The sequence below is a fragment of the Anser brachyrhynchus genome (assembly GCF_964034855.1).
Source record: "Anser brachyrhynchus genome assembly, chromosome: 7".
NCBI classification, from domain to species: domain Eukaryota; kingdom Metazoa; phylum Chordata; class Aves; order Anseriformes; family Anatidae; genus Anser; species Anser brachyrhynchus.
The window spans coordinates 27670613-27695343 of NC_137701.1; the positions used below are offsets into that span (position 1 = coordinate 27670613).

General features: G+C 45.6%; 1 protein-coding gene across 1 annotated transcript in view; it reads left to right on the forward strand.

Moving 5' to 3' along the window:
- Window positions 1-2994: 2994 nt before the first annotated feature.
- Window positions 2995-24731, forward strand: part of TFCP2L1 (transcription factor CP2 like 1) — a 37824-nt gene continuing 16087 nt past the window's right edge. Inside the window, exons 1-6 of the mRNA XM_080599580.1 lie at window positions 2995-3202; window positions 7681-7832; window positions 21710-21786; window positions 23385-23490; window positions 23780-23886; window positions 24477-24629. Of these exons, the coding sequence (XP_080455706.1) occupies window positions 3141-3202; window positions 7681-7832; window positions 21710-21786; window positions 23385-23490; window positions 23780-23886; window positions 24477-24629 (657 nt within the window). The 5' untranslated portion in view covers window positions 2995-3140. The remainder of the gene's footprint in view (window positions 3203-7680; window positions 7833-21709; window positions 21787-23384; window positions 23491-23779; window positions 23887-24476; window positions 24630-24731) is intronic.

The following is a 24731-nucleotide window of genomic DNA, read 5'->3' on the forward strand; positions in this document are numbered from 1 at the left end:
GTTGGAGTAATCCCTGAATAACCTTGACTAATGCCATAATAAGCTAATGGGAGCTTTTGGAAGCTCTTCAATACAGTGTAATGTTTAACCTTGATCCTTCAACTCGGTTTATTTTGGGCTTCCTGAATACAAAATTGCTTACCTGAGGTAGGATGTTGGATTTTTCAGAAGGAATTTAAATAATTGTGGTAGGATCCACAAAGGTATTTGGTTGCTTTGTTTCCTTCGAATTTGGTGGCAGTTAAGTGCCTGATTACTTTTAATTACTTTTGCCAATCTCAGCTTTTACTTACCAACGCTGCAGTGTTATAATGCTCCTGTGCTCAACTCCCTTTAGCCTCTTGGGTAAAGGACCCCCCTGGCCTTTTTTTTTTTTTTTTCTAGAGGGAAAAAGGGGGAGAATACGTGGCTGTATCTCAGTCAGTTCAGCACAAAGTCTACTGGCTTGGCTCAAAGTGCCAAGAAACTGATCTAAACCTCTCAACTTTCCAGCGAAGCAGATGAAGGGCATAGGTGCTTTCTGCTCAGTGCTCAGCTATGGGGATTGTAATGACTAGCAAAGTAGCAGAGCAAAACTGGGGGGGCAATAACATCTTAAACTGAAAGTGCACATATTAATGCTTGAAGGTTTTGTTTGTTTGTTCTAAGTCAAAAGGACTTACGTACTTAAAAACATAGTTCATCTTTATGTCAGCTTGAACTAACTGACATGGCACTTGTGTGCCCGGGCACAAATATCCACATGAAAAGATACGTATTTTTAAAATACTCTTTCTTGCAAAAATACCCCAAAGTCCTTTCACAGTATTATCTCAAGTAGAAAGTTCATCAAACAAAATATTCACTCAGTCACTTTTATTCATATGAACAAAGCATTTTACTGTGGCCAACTGAACACGCATCTAAAAGGAGAGATGAAGAGCAGAAAGCACAGCAGAGGGAAGGAAAGACTTTCATCTGGGAGTGAGCAGGAGAGTGAAGGGAGGTTCAGGTGAGAAAGCTGCGGCAAAGGAGATTTCTTTCCTGAGGGGCTGTAGTAAGGAAAGAGGAAGAGCAGGTGCTGGGTGATTCAGGGAGCCCCAGAGGTTAGCAGAGAAGGACTTGGGCCATGTGATATGGTGGATTTTGAAAATCAGGTGAGGGTTCCTGATGCTGCGATACAAAATTCCACACTGGAGAAAGAGCAGAAGTTAGACCAGAAGAGGGCTGAGATTTATTTCAGAAGAGGTAGACAAAGAACAAAGATGTATTTTTATCAACAGATTTGTGCTTACAGGAAGACTTCGAAGACAGGGGTGGTGGTGGAGACTATGTAAAATTAATTAGCAGACCTAACCTTATTTTCTACATTCAGCACAGACCAGAGAGGAAACAAAGCCATTTTAATGCCATTTTCCTTCCAACACATTTACTTTCTAGAAAGAGAGCAAAGAAAATATTGACATGCCAGACTTGATGGGATCCTTCAGTTGGAACAGTACGGTCATTTATTCTTCAGTTGGACTACATATTTCTCCAGTCAGCACAGCAAAATGCTCAGAACTGTGGAAGAATATTTATTGTTTAGAGAGTCCTTGGACACCTCCACAAACTTTGTCTTGCTTCTCTGTCCAGAAGCTATATTTAGACACTTTGCTCAATTGAGGTCCGAACAGCTGTTCCCGCTCAGATGTTGTGTGAGCAGAGCTAAATATTGTTAAGAGTATAAGACAGTTCCGACATAACTTGAGCCATTTTGCTTTGAAAGAAGCAGGTGTGTGTCTAGCTGTATAGTAGCAGAGGAAAGAGAAACTACCTTAAAGGTATGTTTATTTCTGCTATTTCTCAGTCTGATACTAACAGAGATTGGCAGATTTAAATAATATCTCTTAAATACTTGAAGACTCATAGCACCTCTGTGAAACTGCTCGGTTACCCTTCAGACTACCTTGTTCTACTTGTGATGCATGTGGATATCAGTTGCCCATGCCTATAGGTACACTGCATTTAACTTTCTGGGGCTGGACCTAATGATGATCTATGGGTGCTGTGACAATATAGATACTCTAATCATGGCAGGATAATACAAATTCCACCTGACAATGAAACGTTGCTAGCTCGGCTGTGAAGCATGGCAGTCCATAATGATATATGCCGACAGCTACCTTGAAAAATTGCTGCAAGCAGCAAGTTATGTGCGTCAGCTGCCTTTTTCTCAGTTGAAACTTGACCAGGAAGCCTTCTACAAAACAGATCAGAAGATGTTTAATGACTCGAAGTAATTAAGAGTTTGTTTTCCATTTCTGCTGGCAGATAGGCAATAGGACATGGCCAAATGGGAACCCCCCTCCATCCTGTGGCTCCCTCTGTCCCAACAATTGAAGGATTGGTGGGACAGGAATGTGTGATGAGTGGGCACCGTGAGTTAGGGCATGGGAGGCTGGGGCTGTGCTGCCACACAGCTCGGGCCTTGGGCCCTGAGGCTGGTCCTCTGGCCGTGAGGCTGGTCCTGTGGCCACAAGGCTGGTCCTCCACCAGCCCTTTGCCCCCTGAAGGAACGTTCACGATAACACAAGGGGAAGGACGGTGTATGAGGCAGCACAGAGTGAAACCAATCATCTGTCCTTAATTTAAAGCACAGGGACTTTCAGGGGCCTCAACGGTGCCTTCACGCTTGGCCTCACTGATGCCAACCGGGGCGGTGGGGACATTGCCACGGTCGCTGTGACAGAGCGGGCATGAGAGCCGCCATGTCGCGACAGAACCGCGAGCTCTCCCCCGTCCCTCGGCGGGCTGCCCCGGGACCCCGCTGCCGCTCTCCCCGGCCGGGGAGCGCCTTCCCCACGGCCGCCCTCGCCTCTCCTCCCGCTCCCGCTCCCGGTGTCGGTGTCTGTGCCGCCGCCCCGGGGCCGCCCTCAGCCACCTGCGGCCGGGCGAGGCGGAGCGGGGCGGGCCGGGGGAGGGCTCGGCCGCCCTCCAGCGCCGAACGCAGCCAACCCGCGCCGGCCGGGGCCGGGCCATAAAAGCGCCGGGAGCCGGCGGGGCCGCGGCTGGAGCTGGCGGGAGCGGTGCCCGGGGTGTCTCGGGGTGGGCAGCCCGGCTGGCCCCCACCCTTCGCCGCCTTCCCCCAGCGCCAGCAGCGGGCCCCCTCCCCGCCCAAGATGCTGTTTTGGCACACGCAGCCGGAGCACTACAACCAGCACTCCACCGGCAGCTACCTGCGGTGAGTCCCGGCGTGAGCGCGGCTTTGCCCGCAGAAACCCCTCTTTCTGGGAGGTGTGGGCTTCCTCTCGCTCCTTTCTCCCTCCCACGTTACCGCCGCCACAGACGCCTTGCCGGGAGTTTCGCCCGCTGGCCCCCGCCGGCTCCCTCCTCCCCTGGGGCTTTGGCTGGGCTCCGAGGGGGAGCCTGGAGAAGGGCTCGGAGGGCGCCCCGTTTGCTCAGGACGGGCTTTCTGCCTCTTCTTTTTGGGGCAAGGAGCGAAAAGCTCTTAATTTCACTTTCTGAACTTGTCTAAACCAGCTTTTTCCTGCCTCCACACAGGCGCGTTTAATTAAATGTGCCTAATTTAAGCACAAGGGCTGCTGAACAATAGTCTGCAACATGTGTTAGCGCAAACTCGTATTTCCTCCCTCCAGAAGACAACAAAGCAGGCAACTTTGGGAGTTTCCTTTTCGCTGGGTGCTTATGAATTATTTTTCTCTGAATGTATAAGGCTGGGCTCTCAGCTGGTGTCGATTGCTGCTGCTCCGCTGGAGCCCGGTTTCACTGACGGGCGGCAGTGGAGGCTCTGGCGGTGGCCCAACAGCCGTGCTTTCCAAATGCACCCCAAATAGCTGCTCCCGAGAGACGGCCAGTTTGTCTGGCAAAGCACCTCACACGCCGATAATGCTGCTCTTTCAACGTGACATGCAGTTGTAACAATTCCTGCTCCTTATCAGTATTTGCAAAGGAATTTTTCAACCAAATAATCACTTTCCATTATCAAGTGATACGGTAGCGTGAGATTCTTGCTTGCCAGCAGCCTTCCTTGCTTCTGCATATAGGGTGCTTCACCTCCTTCCTCTACCCCAGTAAATATTTTACCTATGTGCTTGGGGCAGAAGTCTTGTGCTCTGTGCTTACAAAGCTGATGAGGACAGTGAGAGCAGTAGTAGCAGGCGAGCCTCAGCCTTGCAACTTGTGCCCATGGTTGCTGTGATTGCTCTTATGCTGCTCAGGTTGATCTAATGCTATAGGTTCATAGCATCAGAGTGCTACAAGATCATCGAGTCTGGGTCAGGCTCAAGCCCACAGTTCAGCTTCCTTTGAACTGGCCAGAAAACACATCTGATTATTTCTGCTGATTGATGCTCTCAGTTGCGAGGTTCGTGGTCTGGCAGGAAGGCTGCTGGTGTGCAGGTAACCTGCCAGTGCTTCAGCAACAAGAGTCGCCTTTAGTGAGTGTTTGCCACTGTGACCGTGGGACTAAAAGCCCTAAAACCAGATTTATGGCAGCATTAAGCAATAGCCTCAGGCATTTCAGGAAAGGTCAGTTGAATAAAACACTTTTTTTTTGTGGAGACCTCTAATTCTGACTAACCGATGGGAGGATGTCAAGACATACGTTCCTAGAGAGGGACACTTTGTTTTGGGCTGTGACTGTGAGGGCTGTCCGTATCCTCTGGTTGAGACTGTGCAGAGGAAGCTGAATTACTACAGTCCTTGAGGTAGCTATGGGAAAAGTTTGTATGGATTATAATTTTGTAATGATCAAAGGCTTTGTGCATATCTGAGACATCTGTGTAAACTCTGGCATACCTCAGTGTGATGTGGTTGCAGTGGGTATTTGTAATTATAGTGAGACAATACTACAGATAAATCCTTGCAAGTCTTCCTTCATTTTCATAGAAACATATGTATTTCGATCTCTGCTCTGCCAGCTGGCTGAGCCGTCTGTCTTGCAAACTTTCTCCCTTTCCCCAGGTAAGTGGACCAACCTTTAGTGAAGATGAGAATACTAAAGCTTTAGCATGAAGATGAAACTTGGGAGAGTTTTAAGGTTCTCCTCCTTCCCCCGCCCTATTTTTAAAGGATTCTTCAGGGGGCAAAGGATGTTGTTTTTAAAAAAAAAAATAATTGCTTTTTCCAAAACTTGATTTGTAGCACTTGTGAAGGGAGTTGAACAAATATTGGTGTCTTATATACTTACATAATAGAAATCCTTTTAACCCTTTAACTATTGTTCACATGTTCTATGTTCCAAACAGTTCTAGTAAGGTGAAATATTTCATGAGGGCTTGATCCAAAGTTAGGGATACCACTGGCTGAAATGCTACAGGAATAAGAAGGTGACTTATCTCTGTGGCTTCATTAGTGCTTTGATATGGTTAAGCTTTCCAGAAACTAAATCATGTATCTGTCAGTGCTTACGGTCGTCAACGATCAGACAGCTGTTCTGGCAAATGTAGGGGTGTTAAGAGCCTGACGTGAAATACAGTATTTTGAATTTCAACCCCCGCTTGCCTAAGTTTCTCAACTGTTTCAGCAGAAGGGGAGGAATTGATACACCTAGCTGCTAACCCTGGGCCAGATTTTGCACGCTCTTTATTTTTGCAGAGCTGCAGAAGCTCTCAGACTTGAGGGTTTTCGGTCTGCTCTCATCCGTGAGGCAGTGTGCATTCCTCTAGCGTTGCGCAGAGGAGTGCGTTGAGAGCAAATGTTGGCATCCGGGGTGAGCGAGATGGCTGGAGCAGTATCAGATCCTGCGTGTGTGTGGAGCAATGGTATCTATTTCAGAAATCTACTGGAGGCATTTCTGTCACTTCATTACTGTAGTAAATCATCACTAAGGGAAAAAAAACCTCTCTATGGTCGCAGTTGGGTAAGAGCAGTGGTTTATGTCAGTAATGCCAGTAAGTGAATGGGGCTGGGTGCTTTCAAGTTGGTGATAATATGGAGGGGGTGCAGTTGGAAGAGGGAATGGAAATAGATGGGTGTTTCTTTTCTCCTGAAGTGGCACGGTTTGCTCTCTGGCTTTATTTCTCCATAAACAGGAGTACCTGAAGCAGGCACTTCAGCAGTTTGCTATAAACTGCTGCACCATTTCACTGATGACCTGGGTAGCCTTCAAGGTCGTGGGTGTTATGAGTGAATGCGAGGTGGATCATTAACTGAGCAGGCAAGGAAAAATTCTTAACGCTCTTTCCGTAGGCAGCATGCCTATATGCACTGGCATTCTCCTGAGCAGCTTTTCTGAAAGCTTTTGGTGTGTGGGGATTACTGAAGGGAGCAGAACTGCAGCCTATGTGATGGGAATTCTGAGTCTTCACACATATGGAGGAAGCAGAGGAAAAGAAACCTGATTACTTATTCTGAACTGTCTGTGTTCAATATAATCCTCCTAATTTGGAAGGGTATTAATGTCTTAAGTAGGGTAGATACAGTGATCTGAAATGTTAGAGATGCAGGAAAGGCTAATGGGGCTCTCCAGCATTAGACATGCTGAGATGAGGGTGCTTATTCCTGGCATCTTTTTGTGCTAATCGTTCTGTTGTGCTGTCAGCATCGCTGACATCCCTTCTGTTTGGGGATTAGTGCGAGCTGGGGTCGGTGTGGCTGTAAGTCAGCACGAACATCTTGTAAGGGAGGGAGAACTGGGACTGCACAGCTCCTTGTGGAGCTGCTGCTGAGCGCCTGTTTGCTTTTGTGAGGGTAGTCTGATGTCTGAAGGGCTATGCTATTTCTCAGGATCAGATTTATTAAGGTGTGAGGAGATGTTAGGAGTCGAGTAATCCAGCAGTTCATGACAGGTACATGCACAGCTCCTTTTTTACAACAGGCCTATGTGTGCTTCTGACCCTTTGCTGATGCTTGCAGAACTTTTACTAAACTGACATTTAGCTGTCCTTTCTAGCTTTTTTTCTTCTGATAGGCTTTTATCAGAGAGGTTGGTTCACAAGATCACAGAATGGTTTGGGTTGGAAGGGACCTTAAAGACCATCTAATTCCAGCCCTTTTCATGGGCAGGGACACCTCCCACCAGCCCAGGCTGCCCAAAGCCCCATCCAGCCTGGCCTTGAACACCTCCAGGGATGGGGCAGCCACAGCTTCTCTGGCCAACCGGGTCCGGTGCCTCACCACCCTCCTAGTAAAGAGTTTCTTCCCTATATCTAATCTAAATCTCCCCTCTTTTAGTTTAAAGGCATCACCCCTTGTCCTATCCCTACATCCTGACAAAGAGTCCCTCCCCAGCTTTCCTCTAGGCCCCCTCTAGGTACCGGCAGGCTGCTGTAAGGTCTCCCCGGAGCCTTCTCTTCTCCAGGCTGAACAGCCCCAACTCCCTCAGCTTGCCTTCATAGGAGAGGTGCTCTAGCCCCTAGATCATCTTCGTGGCTCTCTTCTGGACTCATTCTGATACTTCTATCAGGGGAACCTGCTTAACTAAAAAGTAAATCTAACTTATGTTTTTAAAACATTTTAATTTTCAGAAATAGTGTTTCGCTAATGCTGTGTTCTTTTGTGTCCAGTGCTGACATCTTAGCGGCAGAAGCTGCCTTGTTACATTATACAGGCCAAATTCTTTCTTTTTTAGCCATCATAACTCAGTGTTTCTCCAGAGATCATCTCCATTATTGCAGAGCACGAGAATCAAATCCAGATTGAGAGTAGAATATTCCATAAAGTCTTTGTAACTAAATGTGTGTGAATTGTATGTTTCAGAGATGTCCTTGCACTGCCGATCTTCAAGCAGGAAGAACCTCAGCTGTCTCCTGAGAATGAAGCCAAATTGCCTCCGTTTCAGTACGTCCTTTGCACAGCCACATCACCTGCTGTGAAACTGCACGAAGAAACCCTGACCTACCTCAACCAAGGTAGGGTTTGTACTACGTGAAGGAGGGCAAATTTCCTGGGAATGATTCATGAAAGAGAATGAATCCAATACATGTACCTCGCTGGGAGGGCAGTGGGAAGGGGAAAAGAAAGAAAGATAGGAGGAGGGGGATGGAGGAAAGGAGGAATCTTTAGTTTTTCACATTTGTATACCAGATTGTCAACTGATGTAAGATGATGAAGTACCATTGATTTTAATTGTTGACTTAAAGCAGCTTTATAGCATGCACCACGTGGCCAGGTACTGGCTTGATCTTCAACAATTTGGAATACAGCCTCCTACCTTCATCTTGACAGGCCAGATGAATTTAGCAGATGGGTGAGCTTTGGACTGGGGAGGGTCCTTAACACTGCAAGTCCCCAAGTGCTCCTGGAGGGTATTGCAACAGAGGATGAGCTAGCGAGTACTCATGGGCTTCTCAGTGGTCTGGGCAGAGCTTGATGTTGTTCCTACTGGCTGGGTGGCGTGGCTCTGCTCTGCTGAGTCCCTAGCTTGACAAATTGCTGGGGTTCACCACAGCTAGGTCCTCCATAAATGATCATATAGACTAATTTTTACTCCTGGATAAACAAACACTGCATGTTTTTTCTATGCTTTTTTTCCCCTTTGGCAGAATTTGTGCGTACACATCTGTGGTTGGAGTTTGGCTGTCATTTTGCAGTACCTCCTGCATGTGGGTCCCAGAGGGTTCAGACCTCTCCAGGCACAGATTATGTGAAAACTTTCTATGCTGCCTGCCAGGTTGTAGACAAGGGCATTATACTAGCCATGAGCTGAAGGCTATCTGCCCCATGTTACTGATACATTCTCCCTCTTCTGAATATTGTCCCAGCTCTTCAAGCTCAGCACTGAGCATGAAGCTCACTGAAGTGTCTCAGGATGCATTTCTCTCAATGCTTGTACAAAACAGAGCCCTGACCTCCCTGGGGCTCTTAGCGCAGATGCGGCTGGCTACTGGATCTGTGTTGCTCACTGGTAGATCAATAGAGCCCCACTAGAAAGATCTGCCATGTGCTGCAGGCTCTACCCAAGGAGCCAGGTGTCTTGTACATCAGAAGATGCTTGGGGTTTGTGCCTGTGTATTCCCAGTTCAGATTCCCATCCAAGTACAGCAAACCCCAGGAGGTGGCATGGGGCATATCAAGAGTGAGATGAGCATGAATCTTTCTGTGAATACAAAATTATTTCCAGTTTCAGAGTAAAAGATCTGTTGTGAGAAGCAGTTGTCTGCCAAATACTTTAGCATACTTCAGGCAGCACCTCTTTTTGAAAACCATGGAAGGGCAAAAATTGCACAACTCTCTACACAATACCATGAGTTTCAATGGAACCGTGTGACTAGATCAGTCCAGGTTTTACTATGGAAATTAAGACTATGACTAAGTCTACAAAGACTAAGCCTTTGTAGATAAGATTGTGTTGTGCTAGGCTTATTATAGCAAAAAGTTATTTCCTATTCCACCTTGACACAATACTGACTTACTTCCTTGATAGGCCAGTTCAGGTATCTTCTGCACCTGTCTTTTACCCCCCAAGGGGGAAAGTGGGGATGTGCCCCTGCAGAACATGTCCTCGGGAGCATGAGGCTGGACAGGCCTAGAAGAACGAAGCAGGGATGAGGCTGGCAGGAGCCATGTGGTGGGGTAGAGCTGGGAAGGGGCTGGGGTAAGAAGTGTGGGAACTCTGGTGCTGTTGGCTTTCCTAAGGGGGTCTTAGGGGTAATTAGTTGTAAAAGGTGGTGCCTCTATTCCTTCATTCCGAGTTGAATGTCTCATTGCTTTTTGTTCTTCTTGGCAGGAGCATCACAACTGCCTGCCACCTTCTCATCAGCATCCTCACCTCATTTCTTTAAGCTCCCAGGCAATTCATCTTCATCCTTATGCTGTGATCCTCTGGGTTTCTTTGAGATCCTCTCGAAACTCAGTTGAAAGCCAAGGCTCTCTGTATGTAGACGGATGTGGTGGCTCTCTGTATGTGTGTTTTTTTTGTCTGAGATCTTGTGGGGTGCCTACCTTAAAAGCCTTTCTACTCTACTCCAGCAGGTTGCCTCATATTCCACACCAGCAGCTGCACTTCTGTTCCCAGCATTGACCCTGTCTGGTAGCAAGGGCGAGCCTTGGCCCTAAAGTCATCTGACTTGTAGTCTACCTTGATGCGATGACCCTTAGACCAAAATCCCTTGCCTGTGCTAGTTAGGAAAAAGGGACTGGAGTCTGCTCCCATGAGGATATGGCCTGCTGTGAGAAGCTTGTCATCACTGAGGATGGTTACATATGGGGAGAAGAAGGTGCTGGGCACACATCTCAATCAGCGGTGGTCATAACTGGGGAGTCTGCGTTCCGTTGGTGCAGTATTAGTGAGGGTGTGGCCTGGGGTTAAAAAGCAATGAGGATTTGTCTTGCAAGACATTTTTGTGTTCAGGAACATCTACATAAAAGGGTATTTAGTGTTTTTTCTTAACATCTGTGTCAAAAGCATGTTCTTTGTCTATTATTGACCTCTGAAATAAAAAATAGGATGTCTGTAAAATTAAAAATTGAAGTGCTTGAGGCAGAACAGAAACTCTTCTGTAGGAACTACTTCTGATTTATGAGCTGTATAGTTTCCCAGTGGGTACCTTTTGTGTAGGTATTTTCCCCTTACTCCTCCAAAGCCAGAGGAGAGTATTACAACTCCTTATGGGTTGAAATCTATGCAACACGAGCCAGGGAGTGCCACACAGGTGCTGCCACGCTGATCTCAATGATCTTGCTATGTGTAAGTTAATGTATTAGGGTGCTGAAGTTTCTGTGAGTTTTGTGTTGTATGAGCCTGAGGAGGTACATGAAGGGAACCTCAGGGCAGCTCAGGCTTACACCACTGCTGGTCATGGCATGGCAGAGGAGCTGACTGACCCTGGTGTGCTGTGACCATGCCATCTCATGAAGCAGTTAGGACTGTTACCCTACATCTCATCGCCTTACACTCCCTGTAAGCGTAGGGACACCTCTTGCATCTTACCTTCTCTTTGTCCTGTTGCATCTGGCCAGTTACACAAAACTTCCCCTCTTCCCTGTATGCATGAGTTTTGAATCAGGTTACCTGAGGAAATACGTAACTTTATTAATACCTGTTCCTCTAGCAGTTACAGCTGGCTTCTGGTTGCACAGATACAAAGAAAAAGTGGCTGTCCCAGCTCCAGCAAAGCCATTCACATCCAGTGCAGTCACGCAGCCGAACTATGAAGACTGTGTTGGGGCTTTCAGCTTCCTGGCTCTTGGGCTGGGTGACTCTTGCCACCTGCTGTCCAAATGTTCCTTCCTGACTGAAGCTGCTCACCCCTCAGTAGCTGACCTTTTGTCACTGAAGCAGCTGTGTGCCCATGCTCACTCTGCATGAGTAGTTACTAGGTCAGTGCTGGTTTGTGAGTGGACCAACGCAGGAGATAGCCCGTGTACAGAAATGGATAGAAGAAAGCTCAGCTCTGATGGAGCACTGGAGGGGGGGGGGGGGGGGGGGAGCTGGAAAAAAAATGGCAGCAAATTGAAGGTAAAGTTGCATAGTAGTAGAGAGAGTAGAGAATTAAATAAGGTCTGAAAGGGTTTCACAGGGGTGAGGAGGAAGGGATGCCCGGTGGCTGCATTCATGTGCAAACGAGAGGACTCCAGGCTTGTGGACCAGCATGGCATCCCATGAACCTTGCTTTTTTCTGGGTGGACCCAGACAGATGGTCAGTGGTACTGGGCTCCCACAGGGATAAAGGAGAAATCCAAGAGGAGTCCTGAGCTGGAGAAGCTGTTCTCAGCAAGGGCAGGGGAGGCGTTTGTGAGGGAGCATTAAGGAGTGCTGTATTAAGTTGACCTGGGGACGTTCAGCAGTGGCAGGCTCCCAAGCTTGTCTGCGCCAGGTTGAAACCATGAATGCTCACTGGCTGCTGCTCTAGAACTAGCCAGTAAATCAAGTATCTAGAGTCAAATCCTTAGCTTGGTTTCCAAAGACTGACTCATTACACTTGTCTTTCCTGATCTCTTCCCCCTTGCGTCCCACATTCCTTGGGAAATTGGAGCCAGAGCCCTGTAAGTCTGAATTGAACATGATCTTAGTGTGCTAATCCTGAAGGCAATTTATAAGGTAAGAGATCTTTACTGGACCGCAGGAGGATTATTCATCTGACAAAGGAAGTATAGATGTGCTGGAATGGTGTCGTAAACCACTACCCTTTTGGTCCGCAAAGCTGCTAAAGGTGCTGTGTACTCTCATGGGGAGCTGCTGCTGCTGGCGTTGCTCCCTTGGTCAGGGAGCACATCTGTCAGCAGAGCTACACTGTCCAGAAGTCTGCAGCACAAACATCGCCTAACGTTTTTGGAACTAGCCCGCCTTTCAGCACTATTTCAGTGTCTCTTGTGGATAAGGATTTTCAGACAAACAATCAACCAGCGACCATATTACAAACCACTGCTTTAGCAAGAGGTCTTGATGCAGTTGCATATTCCATGGTCTGCAGTCATATGGGGTGTGGTTTGACCAGGGCTGGTTGAAACTAGTTTCAAACATGGACAGAAATGGGAGTAATGAAGGTGGTTCCAGAAACTGCACCAGGAGGAATGCAGAGGAAACAAGCACTGTACAGCAGATCTGAATGCTAATAAATGTGAGGAAATAAAATTGTTCATTTAAAAAAAAAAGCACAAAGCAAAAATTGTTGCCCAAGGGAATTGGCTTGTAGCACCAGAACCACATGTGGACTGTGAGCTGCTCAAGTCATGATGTTGTTTCATGCCCAGTGCTGGGTTGGCTCAGAGCCAGAGATCTAAATTGCTCCAAATAGAGGGTGGTTCGGGCTGATGGCCGCAGTCACTAAGACCCAGCTGTGTGCCAAACTCAACCCTGGCCCCCAGTGGTCCTTCAGAGTAGCCAGCCATCACCTGCCTGTAAAGCTTTCCTGGGCTCTGTTCGGCTCTCCAGACCTGCGGTATGTGACTTGTGGGTCTCAGCCATGGGAGCATTTCAGCGTACAGCTGGTTAGGGTTAGGAAGGCTGGCCATCTCTGCTTTGCAGTGTCTTCCAAGAGTTATCTTTATTGCCAGTCCTAGACAGTTCAGAAAACAAACAAGCCAAAAACCCAAACCATGAGAGAAAACCACTAACATCCGAGAAGACCTGTGATGATATTGGGAGCGTTGCTGTAGTGGTGCATGAGCAACAGATGCCTCACGAAGCTAAAGATGGACTTAGCTGCATTCTGTCACACACGAATGAAAGCCCCAAATATCAGTCTCTGGGCATGTGTCCAAGTTCAATATGCGTGTGCATTAACTGGTAAACTGTGCTGTATTTTAAAATCTGCTGGCTGTTGTCTTGCCTCAGCTCACTGCAGACGTTCTCCGATTACCCTTCCAAGAAAGGTGCAGAAAGCACAGGGCAGTGATCAGCTGAAGAGGACATCTGGAAGCTCATTGCTGGTTGCTTGGGTAGGAGATGGAGTTGCTTACAGCAAAAGAAGGCAGAAGAGAACCTTTGTCTCCCTTGAAAAGTCTAAAGTTCAAATATAGTTGTCTAATCTTCTACAGCCAAAGAACTCAGTTTTAAATACTGAGATTTACAGTAAATGAAAAAAGCTGTTTTGTATTGACGTTAACTCGTACGTAATTGAGTTTTTATGGGGTCACAACTGTCTGAATGTTTGTAGTTTTCCTGGAACAATTCTTTATTTGCCTAAATGAAGTGTAGAGGAGGCTGAGTGACCAGCTCTGACTGGGTGTGCTTCTGGTTTAATTATAGCTCTGCTTGCGGGGATATTTTTGCTTTGTCCCATCTGAAGAATTGCTTCTCTTCTTATCAGTCGCTGTTACCACTGACCAGATCCTGGGTATCTCAAGGACCTCTGCTGTTGGTGGCCTGTCCCACGTGAACATACACTTTACCTTTGCCTGAGATCACGGACACATACATGACTTTGTGTCATTGAGGCTGTGAATGTGAAGTGCTCCCTGGTGGCTGCCCATCCTTGATCGCTGATCCTTGTGGGATGCTGTACTGCTGCTCGCCTCCCTCTTACCACTCTTTTTCTGGGTTCAGATAGCTTCAAGAAATGGCTAACAAAGCTTGTCTTTTCTACATCTGAGGCTGCTATTTGGCATTTTTGGTTCTTGTGGTGCACCTCTTTGGCTTTGAAGAAAGAATTTTTCTCCTACCTTACTTTGAAGACAGCTCTGAATAGGTTCTGATGTCTCAGCTGAAGCCATTAATTGTGCTAGCAGCTATTTCCCCATATGCTTGGCAGCTCCATTTTCACTTGGCAGCCCAGGATAAACAACCCTGTCTCCAAACCACACCATCCCTAAGCTCACTATGAATCTTGCTTCAGATGACAGGGCACCTCTGCATAAGTAGAGCATCTGACTTCTGTTGTCCCTAGGAAGCTAGAATCTCAGTTGTCTTTTAATCAAGAGCCTGTTTTCTATTCTTTCTGGAATACTTCTGTTGCTAACATCTGGATGAAATTCAAGTGGGATTGTGAACTTGCTGGATTGTAGGCTGTGCACAACTCCTACTGGAAGCCCCTAGACTGCATTTTGTTCTCCCGCTTCCATAAATCTTCAATATCCGTGAAGGAAGTGCTCAGAAGTTGCTACAAGTGTTGTGAAAACTCAGAGAATATAGCCAAGATTTTTTCCTACTATTCCTTGTCGCTTTTTTATTTTATTTTTTTTTTTTACTTTCCTCCATTATCCATATCTACCTTGAAATTCCTGTAGTTTTGAGAGTGAAGCTTGCCTGAATTTCTACATATGATGTCTGTATCAAAGTTCTTGGCAGCCTGAGGTGATATGTAAGCTTTCCAGCTACCTTTTCTCAACTTGTGGTGTCCTAAAAGATCATATTTTGTGTAGCAATCTGAAACTTAGGAAGCACTGTAACTTTGACGTGGTTAGCTGTTTGTATAGGAGTAATATATGTATGACACCTTGTTTCTAAAGAGGCTGGAAAAAAATACCCTTTTTCCTCTTTGCTTCATACCAAGCATTTATGTTTCTGAAACTATACAGCAAGTATCTGAGCAGTAAGATTTCTCTTGTCCTGGCTTGGTGTCACATTTGTGACACGTGCCCAAGGTACAGCCTGCTTTGATGGGGCATTTGTCAATCACATCTTCTCCCCCACTGTGCAGTAGGCACAATGAGAAGCCAGGTGCTGTGGGACTTCCTTTCTGCTGCACCTTTCTCTACGTTACTGCAGAAATGTGGTGGAGGAAGTGACTTACCTGAGGGCCGGAGGGGGTCAGGAGTTGTACTCAGCTCTTCTGCATCCCTCTTCTGCACCCTCACCTGGGACCATTCTTCTTAGTTATCTGGGACTCAGGTAAATATTACACACACAGCTAGTCTTGCAGAGCTATAAAACCTGTTGTCCAAATTGACTCAGAACAGGTTGAAACCAGAAAAAGCCTGCCTTTTTTACTTACACAGAGGGGGCTGGGGTTTTCTGAGCTGGACAGATGTGACCCAGATAGTCCTGGGTGTTTCAAGTACATGCTAGAGAAGTTGAAATACAGGAAGAAATTATGTTCACGGGACAGATTTTTTTTTTCCATTTTCTTTCAGAAGTCTGTCATTCCTTCACCGATTAATAAGTATTAAAAATCTCAGCATGTACCATGGCTTTGATTAGGTGGGATGAGTTGCCAAGATCCAACAAAGTAGGTGAGGTCTGTGCAAGAGAAGACCAAGCACACACAATGAATTTAGAAACTCAGAGTGTTTCTGTATTCATTGGCTGGTTTTGTGTACTTGATTCAAGTTAGACTAGTCTTGGAGGAATTAAATATACATCCCGCTCTTTGGAAACCACTCTAAATGAAGAGTGTTTCTTCTAATGCCTGTTAGCTATGAAGTGTCACCACTGTAAAATGGACCATCTTCAAAAGTCTGGGAAGACAAGGGCTCAGCCAAATGTTCATATAGTAAATGAGCACTGAAGTTTTCCTCCAGCAAACTCGGCTCTGAGGCATGTGTTGGGCTTTCCCACAAGAAAGAGGCACAGAAAGAGAAAAGAAGGGGACAAAGAACCCCCACACACCCGAGCTGGGGGTAGATTGTAAAAGGAGAACCCCAGGAAAAGACATGATGGCAGTGCAGCTCTGTGGTGTGGTAGTAGAACCAGGAGAAGTGCTGTTGAATTGGGCCTTTACGTTGCTCTGGTGGAAATGGCAAATCTTTGGTGTTGGACTCGCATGGGTACCAAAACACAGTGGAGCCCCGGTAGCTTTGCTGCAAAGAGGAACAGGCAGGAGGCAGGTGAAGGGATGGATCAGACTGCAAATGCTAAAGCAGGGCATATATAAATTGTGACTTTTATAGCCCCAGTTCAGATGGAGATCATGCAGAAGAGGAGTTCGTGAGCATTGGTCTGACTGGGCAGCTTGGTACGGATAAAACCTGGGCACTGAATACCAGAAACTGGGAAGTCGTGGCCAGGAAAGGGCTCGCTGTCTTCACCCTGCTCCAGCCCTGGGCCCTTATAACTGCCTGCTGCTGAAGATGAGATGTGGGACAAGATGGATCTGGTGTGTCAGGATGACTCTTATGTTCCTTTTGCTTTGCCTGGCGCACAGTTGGTCCTCCTCTGCAGGATTTCCATGCTCCTAGCATAGTGGGAGCTTTCAGGGTGGCCTATTGTGTAGCTGCTGAATTCACAATATCCTCTGGATAAACATCTCCTAGAGCATCTTGTCAAAGGAGGCTGCAGCAAGCAACTGCAGGATATCCAATGCCATTTGTGGCCTGGGAAGGGAGGGTTCTGGATTCTGCTGTTGTTCCTCGTGCTGAGTGTCCGCACACGGGACACTTTGGCAAGTCTTAGGCTAAGTTTTATTTCTGCCTTTGTTGGGCTAAGAAGGTGTGGGCAATCAAGCACGCAAGCTCAGATGCCAGCTCAGTCACTCTTGTCTTGTTTACTCTGTGGATTCATTAATCTTTCTTGTCAGAAGAATCTTTGTGTGTTCCTGATGCCCTGAATACTTGAATTTGGTTGTTTCAAAGGTGATCCTCCTGCCTGCTGGATGTGCTTTGGTCTGGGAGGAGAAAAGCTTTTTTTTTTTTTCCTCCTTTTCCTCCCCCCTCCTTCTGTGTGCTGCATTCAACTGTCAGCATTCCTTTGCCTTTATCTGTGCACTGTTTAGGATGTCCATATAAAGTTGCTAAATGGAATTTTTATTGGTCAGCTTGGCTTAATAATCAAACAGTTTTCAGTCTGGTTCTGTCTAGTGCTGTGTGGATCCGTTCTGAGAAAGAGGACTCGCAATTTCTTTTTTTTTCTGTCCACTGACATTTGTCGCAGATACTGTTTAGTATAAGGTTAGGTTTTAATTAATTGCTGGAAAGACAAGCAGACTACTTGGCTAGGTTAAGTAAGGCTTGAGTCATACTGGTCTGGAACATCAGCTGCCTAATAGAAAATTAGTGTATCGTACTGATGTATTGTGCAGAAAACCACAAAATGCATAGTGTAAGTGGCTCTTGAAACGTAACACCAAAACACACAAAAAGAAAGCAGGATATTGTGGTTGTGTAGCAAATAATCATTGAACAAAATGTAACTTTTGAGCTTGAAATTAGGATAATCTTTTAAGGTCAGAAGCTGTCCAGAGTCGCTGATATCTGAAACTGTTACATCTTGTACCTTTTGAGCATGTGAAAGCATTCCTTTTTTCAACCAAATTATTTGTCAGCTGCAGCAAATTGTTGGCTTTCAGTTCTCTTGTCCCCAAACTAAGTGGTCATACCTGCTTTTAATGTACATTAATTGCTAGACAATAGAAGTGAAGAAAATAAACAGTCTATATAAATCCTCTTTAGAATAGATGCAATTGCTTTATGAATCACCAAGCAGGAACTCTGTGGACCTGAGTGGTTACTACTTTGCTGGATATTACTCGTGCTTGTAAAGCAGAGTTGCTCAAACTCTAGCATAGGAGGTGATTGCATAAATTTGCTGTTGCTCAGGGACTGTCTGCTCAAAATACAAATTACACTGTATCATCACCCGCCCAGGTTTTTATTGGTGCCCCCAAAGCTTTCAGTGAAGCCAGGAGACAAATTGCATCTCAGGAATTTAATGTGGTTATCCAAATATTTATTACCATTCTGTTCCCTGCCTGAGGTAGGGAAGAAGGGTTGTGGCAAGCTCTGTGCGAGGCGCACCGGGTCGCGCAGGCAGGCAGGAGGCTGCTGTGGCATCAGTTGTGCTGGGGATTTGTTTTCAAAACGCCCTCTTCATTTCAGGTAGTGATAAAGACACCAATACCAGGCTTTGGGTGCTGGAGACCAGGTAGGTCACCAGCTCTGAGGCCATTGTGAACCCTTGGTGGCGCAGCTGTGGCCAGTGTTGAGAGCGCAGAAGGGGAAGGGTTTCGGCAGGTTGCTGGCCTTTAGCACTGGGTTTAAGATGAATGTTCAGCAGTACTGAATATCATGCTGGTAAAGGGGGGCTGCTGTGAAACTGCCACCACTGCTCTCCATCACCACAGACATTTTCTTAGGGTTCTTCCTACCGTATGAGTCCAGTGGATACCAAACCCTCGTCGGCTGAGGACCGGCTGCTGCCCTGCTCAAGGTCGGACTGTTCAGTCGAATCGTTGCAAAGTCTCAGCATCAGCACCTGATGCTTCAGCTTTAAAGCACTTCAGCTTTACCACCAAGCGTTGACTTGGAAATACCTAGTCTAACCTGTATTAATGAATGAGGTAGATGGAAAAATTCAGTGTAATGGAACTCGCCATGTTTTGAGCTTAGCCAGTTGCAGTCTTTCTTTGGAACCGAAGACAGAAAGATAGGGTTTTAGTCACGCTTGCATCCATTTTTCTTTACAGATTTAGATACTGAAGTAACAATGATTTAGTTTGTGCAGAAAACTGTCAGCCTGTGCATGTTAGGGCTGGAGAGTCAGTAGTGCAGGATTCATAGACGATCTGTGTACCAGAGCCTTGGGCAACTTCTAAGCCCTCTTTGGTGCCAGTGGGAGTTCAGCTTTCTTCAGGTTAGGTCACTGTTCCATTGATTTTGCAAAGCAATCTTGTTCTCCAGAATCCAAGCACCGATTCTTTAGTGGTTTTTTTTTTTCGTTTTTTTTTCTTTTTCTTTTTTCCCTGCAGTTGTTACAGTTTTAGGACCGGCATTGTACTTTGCTATTTCAAGAGTTTTGCTGGTAGCGAGGGCGGGAAAACATAGGGTTTGGAAAGTGCTTTTAATGAAGAAATCTCCAACAGCTTGGTGTTATGAATTACAGGTAACATTAGCCATGAAGCAATGAATTTGCTGGAATAATTTATAGGGAGAATAAGTTTTTCAAAATCAATACTGGAACATTTTTATACGAAGGAATTATGAGGAATTAGGACCAAATTCTCACTCAGAGTTCCACAGAGTGAAATAAACTGTTTAAAGTTCAGCTGGGAGCTGTGTTGTTTTGATAACAGTCCTGTGTTGTAACCGGAGTCGAACATTGGGATGCTAAAGGGAAAGCAGTTAGCATGAAATACCATTCTGAATGAGGCTTTTCATGGTGTAAACTGAGTTCCAGGGCTTACATCAGATGACCCATATATCCTTCATCAAAGCATTTTACTTCCTATTTGGCTTTCCATTCAATATTAACTCTGTCTCCACAACAGTTTCTTTCTTACCAGCGGGCAGGATCTGTTTCTAACTCATTCCAAGCAGAATTACTCCTGTCAGTATGAGATGTGTGGTGCTTGTTGTTCGCTGGGTTGCAGAATTGCTCCCATCCCATGTGAGTGCTTGGAAGATGCACGCTGAGGAGTTTCTGAGTACTCGATGTTAGTTTGAAGGGAATGTGGTCGATGTTTTCATGCTGATTATTTTCTTCTGTCTCCTAGGAACTGCAAGTAAGCAAATCAGGTTGCCCAAAGAGAAGGAATATAGCAGAGCATAAAGTTGTCCCAAAAAACTGCTAAGTCCCCAGATGCTTGCTGAATGACTGAAAGTGCTTGTGGCTCTAGCATTGCCTGCGTCTGCAGCACAGTTCATGCCATTTCTCTGTCCTTTACACCATCTGAGTACAGTCATAGATGTATTCTACTGTCTCTTGGAAGCTCATGGTCTTGAATCCTAAACTAATTTTCCATAATGTTTAATTAGCCTGACGTTTGCTTGGGAGCAAATTGCAAGTGCAAGAGATTCTTGGCTGTGTAAATCCATTTAGGCAATGAACTGTATCACTGATTTTGTGAACCTGAGCCTGATCTTTTTACGCTAATACAATAGTATTGATTTTGTGGGGAGATAATGTACTTCTCTCTTAAAATTGCCAAGTGAATAATAACCTCTATCAGAGGGAATATTAGAGAGTTTCTTGAGTTAGTGTGGAAGACCTCAATTTCAGCGCTATGGTTTACAGCATCCGCTTTTGTTGTTCAGCAGTCTTGAAAGGGAGGTCACTTTCTACTTTGGTTTACCTATGTGTGAAGAGAGGGGTTAAGATCTGTGTGTTTCCAGTGCTTAATTTGGCACTTCATATGGTTTATGCTTTCCTCCACATCCCCTAAGCCGTGTGCTGGATTCAAGGGTCGTTTCCTGTTTGCAGAACTCCTATTGACATCAGTTAGGAGTGTTGTGCAAACATTTGAGGCTCCAACATAGCCCCTCTTGTCCTCCAACCCCCTGCCCCAGCTGGCTGAGTATGCACATGTATCTCTGTGCTCACACAAGCACCCAGAAGAAGGGAACCTGACTGAAATGCAGTGCACTGTTGATACATCAGCTGTCAAAAGTATTTTATTTCTAGATCCAGGTTCAGAAATGTAGCATTTTTGTCTGCTGATAACAACTACTCAATGGGAGGTATATCTGCTTTGCAGTTTTCTGCAGGGCCAGTTTGGAGGAGATGCTGGTTGACCCAGAAGATCCAAACTGATGGCCCTCTTGGTGTCTGCCTTGTTGTACCTGTGCGTTTTTTTCAGTAAAAAGGGGGATAGCAAGATGAACAAGAAAAGCTAACCTAACTATATTAAGTATATATATGCTTCGTTAATCCTAATGTTCCTGTCCTGCCTCTGTAACAGCTATAGGTTTATTGTATAGTTGGTCCTACTCAATGAGTTTTTGTGCTGTCTTAGCCATTTGTGCATAAGGTTTTGGGACATCAGTCTCCTTTGTCTGCTGTCAGCCTTGATACTCGATGATACTTCACAAACCAGTTAGCTGAATTCTACTGAACAGACTAAGACCATTATACTGAGGGGTGGTGGTGGTGGGTGCCTGAGTCTGAATCCCTTCCAGTGGTCAGGATTGGTCCTTGTACATACTGTAAGATCCATTGCTGCTCCACACGTCTGAAGGAGTATTTGTGCAGTGGGCAGCCACACCTAAGGCCTGGTATTGCTGGTGCACTGGAACACCTCGCAGACCTGACTGCGCTCTGAAGAAGGCGAGATTTGGCCCAAGTTGCTATCCTCTGCAGAACAGTGCCTGGACCTGTTGTGCAGCAGCTCTTCACCCAACCTTTGCTGCAGTAGAAGGGGCGGATGAAGGCTGTGCTCTTACAGCTGTGTGGCACGGGGTGGGGGGAAGGCCTTGAACACCTCAGTGATGTTGTGGAGGGTGACCAGAAGGCCGAGCAGCCCTTGGAGACAGACTGCAATTGCCTAACTGAGTGCTTTTAGCAGCCAAAAGACAAACCTTCCCCTCAGATTTCTGCTGTGCTTTAGTGCCTACTCAATTACTGGGGCAAATGCATTATGTTACCAAAAATGAACTTTCCCTGATCAGACGTATGCTTTATTAGCCACGTAAATGCCAGCATGACTCTCTCATTGCTACAACATATTAAACACCTTGGAAATGTTTCCTTAAACTCTAGGTCAGTCTTATGAAATCCGTCTACTTGAGAATAGGAAATTGGGAGAGTTTCAAGATTTAAACACAAAATATGTAAAGGTAAGGAGAAATATAGATTTCTTTTCTTCCTGCTACTACATACAGCCTCTAATGAAGGGACTGACCTTGCTCACGCTGAGGCAATGGAAAATACTTTGCCATTGTTTTTAATGGAAGCAGGGTTGATGGAGTTACTCTGAGTGCTGGAGTTCCACGGGACTCTGCAGCTTGGCTTTACAGGGCTTCAAGGGAATCCGTGTTCTGTTTGTGATCCTGACCCCAGAGTTTCACTGTGAATATTGGGTTCGGGGGAATCCCAAAGTTCAGAGGTGAACATGGTCAAAACTGCTGAGAGGCAGGCTTGTCTCCCTTCTTAACCCAAGCAACACGCCTGTGTTGTTACGTGTCATGCGGAGGACCCTGGTGTCTACATTGTTCTGCCACACAGGTTCTGCATAGCTCCAGTTTACTTCAGTAATAGACATGATTTTGAACATACAGAACTTGGTTGTTTCAGTTCAAATTCAAAAACTTGGATCCAGATCTTGTTTCTGGATCCAGCCTTCAAGCCTTCCTCTACCAAATTCTTGGCTGTTCTGCCATAGGATTTCTTTTGAGACGTTGGGACTTAATTGCAACATTTGGATTCCAATCTGGACTTCAACTTTTGCCCAAGTTTAGGCACATTTGGCTTTTGCCCATTTCAGTAAGCATAAAGATTTAGATTCTGATTTTGCAGGCATTCCCACTGTGGCTTGCTTGCTTTGGAGCTAGGGTTTGATTTGGGCCTTTCTCGGGTTCACTGGCAAAAATTGCTCATTCGTTTGATATGGAAGTCCCCAGTAGGAACAGGGAATTGAGAAAGCGGGAGATAAGGGGTCGTTAACTCATGCAGGATTTATTATTTAGGGATACTTTGGACTTGTCTGCCATGGGGATTGCCTTTATTCCAGCCATTTGTCTTCAGTTACTGACATGGCTGCAACATTGCAGGCCAGAGATGCGAGGTTCCCCTGTTACAGTAGCTTTTCTATTCTATACTTGTTTAACTACAAGTTTTGCATCTTGCTATCCCCGCTTTTACTGAAAGAAACACAAGTTAAAGGCAAATTCAGTGTCAATGACTGATGGTTAATGGCTGGAATCAAGTTTAATTCCCACTGACAAGGTGTCTGGCCATGTCAGCTCCACCAGTGCAGGGACAGGTGAGCTGGCTTTCACATTTTCTGATCAGAGTGGGATATACTGGGATTGGGGCGTGGTACAGACACATTAAATACAGTCACCTCCCCATGTGAGCTGTTTTGGGTGTCGAGGCAGTATAGCGATGTTTACCTGGCATGACACCTAAGATTAGGTAGACATTGCTATAGTGCTTCCAGACCAAATCCCAGAAAGCTGTACAGGGCTATGTTATGAAGTATATATGTGCCCTGTGAGGGAGAAAGTGTGCTGCTGTCGTGCTTCAGGGGTCCCTTAGGAATTTGAGAAACATGGTGATGGGTCTCTTAGGGGAAACCTCTGCTCCCCTCTTGAATGAGGGTCAGAAACATGTAGGAGGAACAGATCAGCTTTTTCTCCTACACTGGAAAGCCAAAGTCATCTCAAGAGAAGGGCTTCTAGATCACATTGTTCATCTTGCCATCTTTTCTTAACAGAGTATAATTCGTGTAGTTTTCCATGATCGACGCCTGCAGTACACAGAGCATCAGCAGCTGGAGGGCTGGAGGTGGAGTCGGCCTGGGGACCGCATCCTTGATATAGGTGAGACTATTTCATTATGGTCCTTGTGTAGTGTTTGGAAGTGAGGTGCTGCATGGTGTATGGTGTGTTTACTTGGGTGTTTGTTTTTTTTTTATCCTCCTCTCTTAGAAAAACCTGTATATCCTTGGGAGGAAAGGAGATCTAGGACTATAGGTCCTAGATATATCATTTCATTCAAACGGATATATCATTGGTGGCTTGGCTTTTCACCTGCTTCTTGTAACTGTATGGAAATGCTTTCTCTTCTTCAATTTAATATTTTTAAAATTTTAGGGGTTTTCTTCTACAGATATTCCGCTGTCAGTTGGCATCTTGGATCCCAGAGCCAGCCCCACACAGCTGAACACTGTTGAATTTCTGTGGGATCCATCAAAGAGAGCCTCAGCATTCATTCAGGTAAGAGAAAAGTGATATTCCTATGGTAAATACAAAGGTGAGGTATCTTATAAAGATCTGAAGAGAGAGATGGCATGTGAAGAAGAGGAAAAGATCAGTCATGTATAACTAGTTTATGGGATACTTGCTAGTTACTTGCTTGCTAGTTTTGAAGCAATATCTGCTCTAGCTGGGTTATTTTAAAAAAAAAAAAAAGTACCCCCCCCCAAAAGCACATGGATGTTGCTTTCTAAGCACGAGTTTTATCTGGAGGAAACCATTCACAGCCTTTTAGTTTTGCTTGCTTTCCTTGTTCATGAGTGTTTCTTGTCCCAAATGCCAACTATGTGTTTTTAATCTGTGTGTGGGATTTACTTAAGTCAGAGGATGCTTTTCCTGATGTCCTATTTCTCTGTAGGCTCCTTGTTCTTCTAATTGTTTTGTCTTGGGGAACAGAAGTGAAAAATATTTTGAACTCTTCTGACTCTTTTAGTTTCTAGGGAGTAGCTAAAACCTCTTGTTAAGGCACACTGCAAATTCAGGGAGTCTAAACTCAGTTTTGCACAGCTTCAAACAGTCTCCAGAGATAAGCACAGCTTTTGTCTTGCCAGGTACATTGTATCAGCACAGAATTTACTCCACGGAAACATGGAGGAGAGAAGGGGGTTCCTTTCCGGGTGCAAATCGACACCTTTAAGCAGAATGAAAATGGTGAATACACAGAACACTTGCACTCTGCAAGCTGCCAGATCAAGGTGTTCAAGGTATGAAGTAGTTTTGCTCTGTCATCAACTAGATGAAGACACAAGAACATGCACAGTTTGTAAATTGTGTAGGAGTGGTGCTAATTGCAGCATAAAAGAACA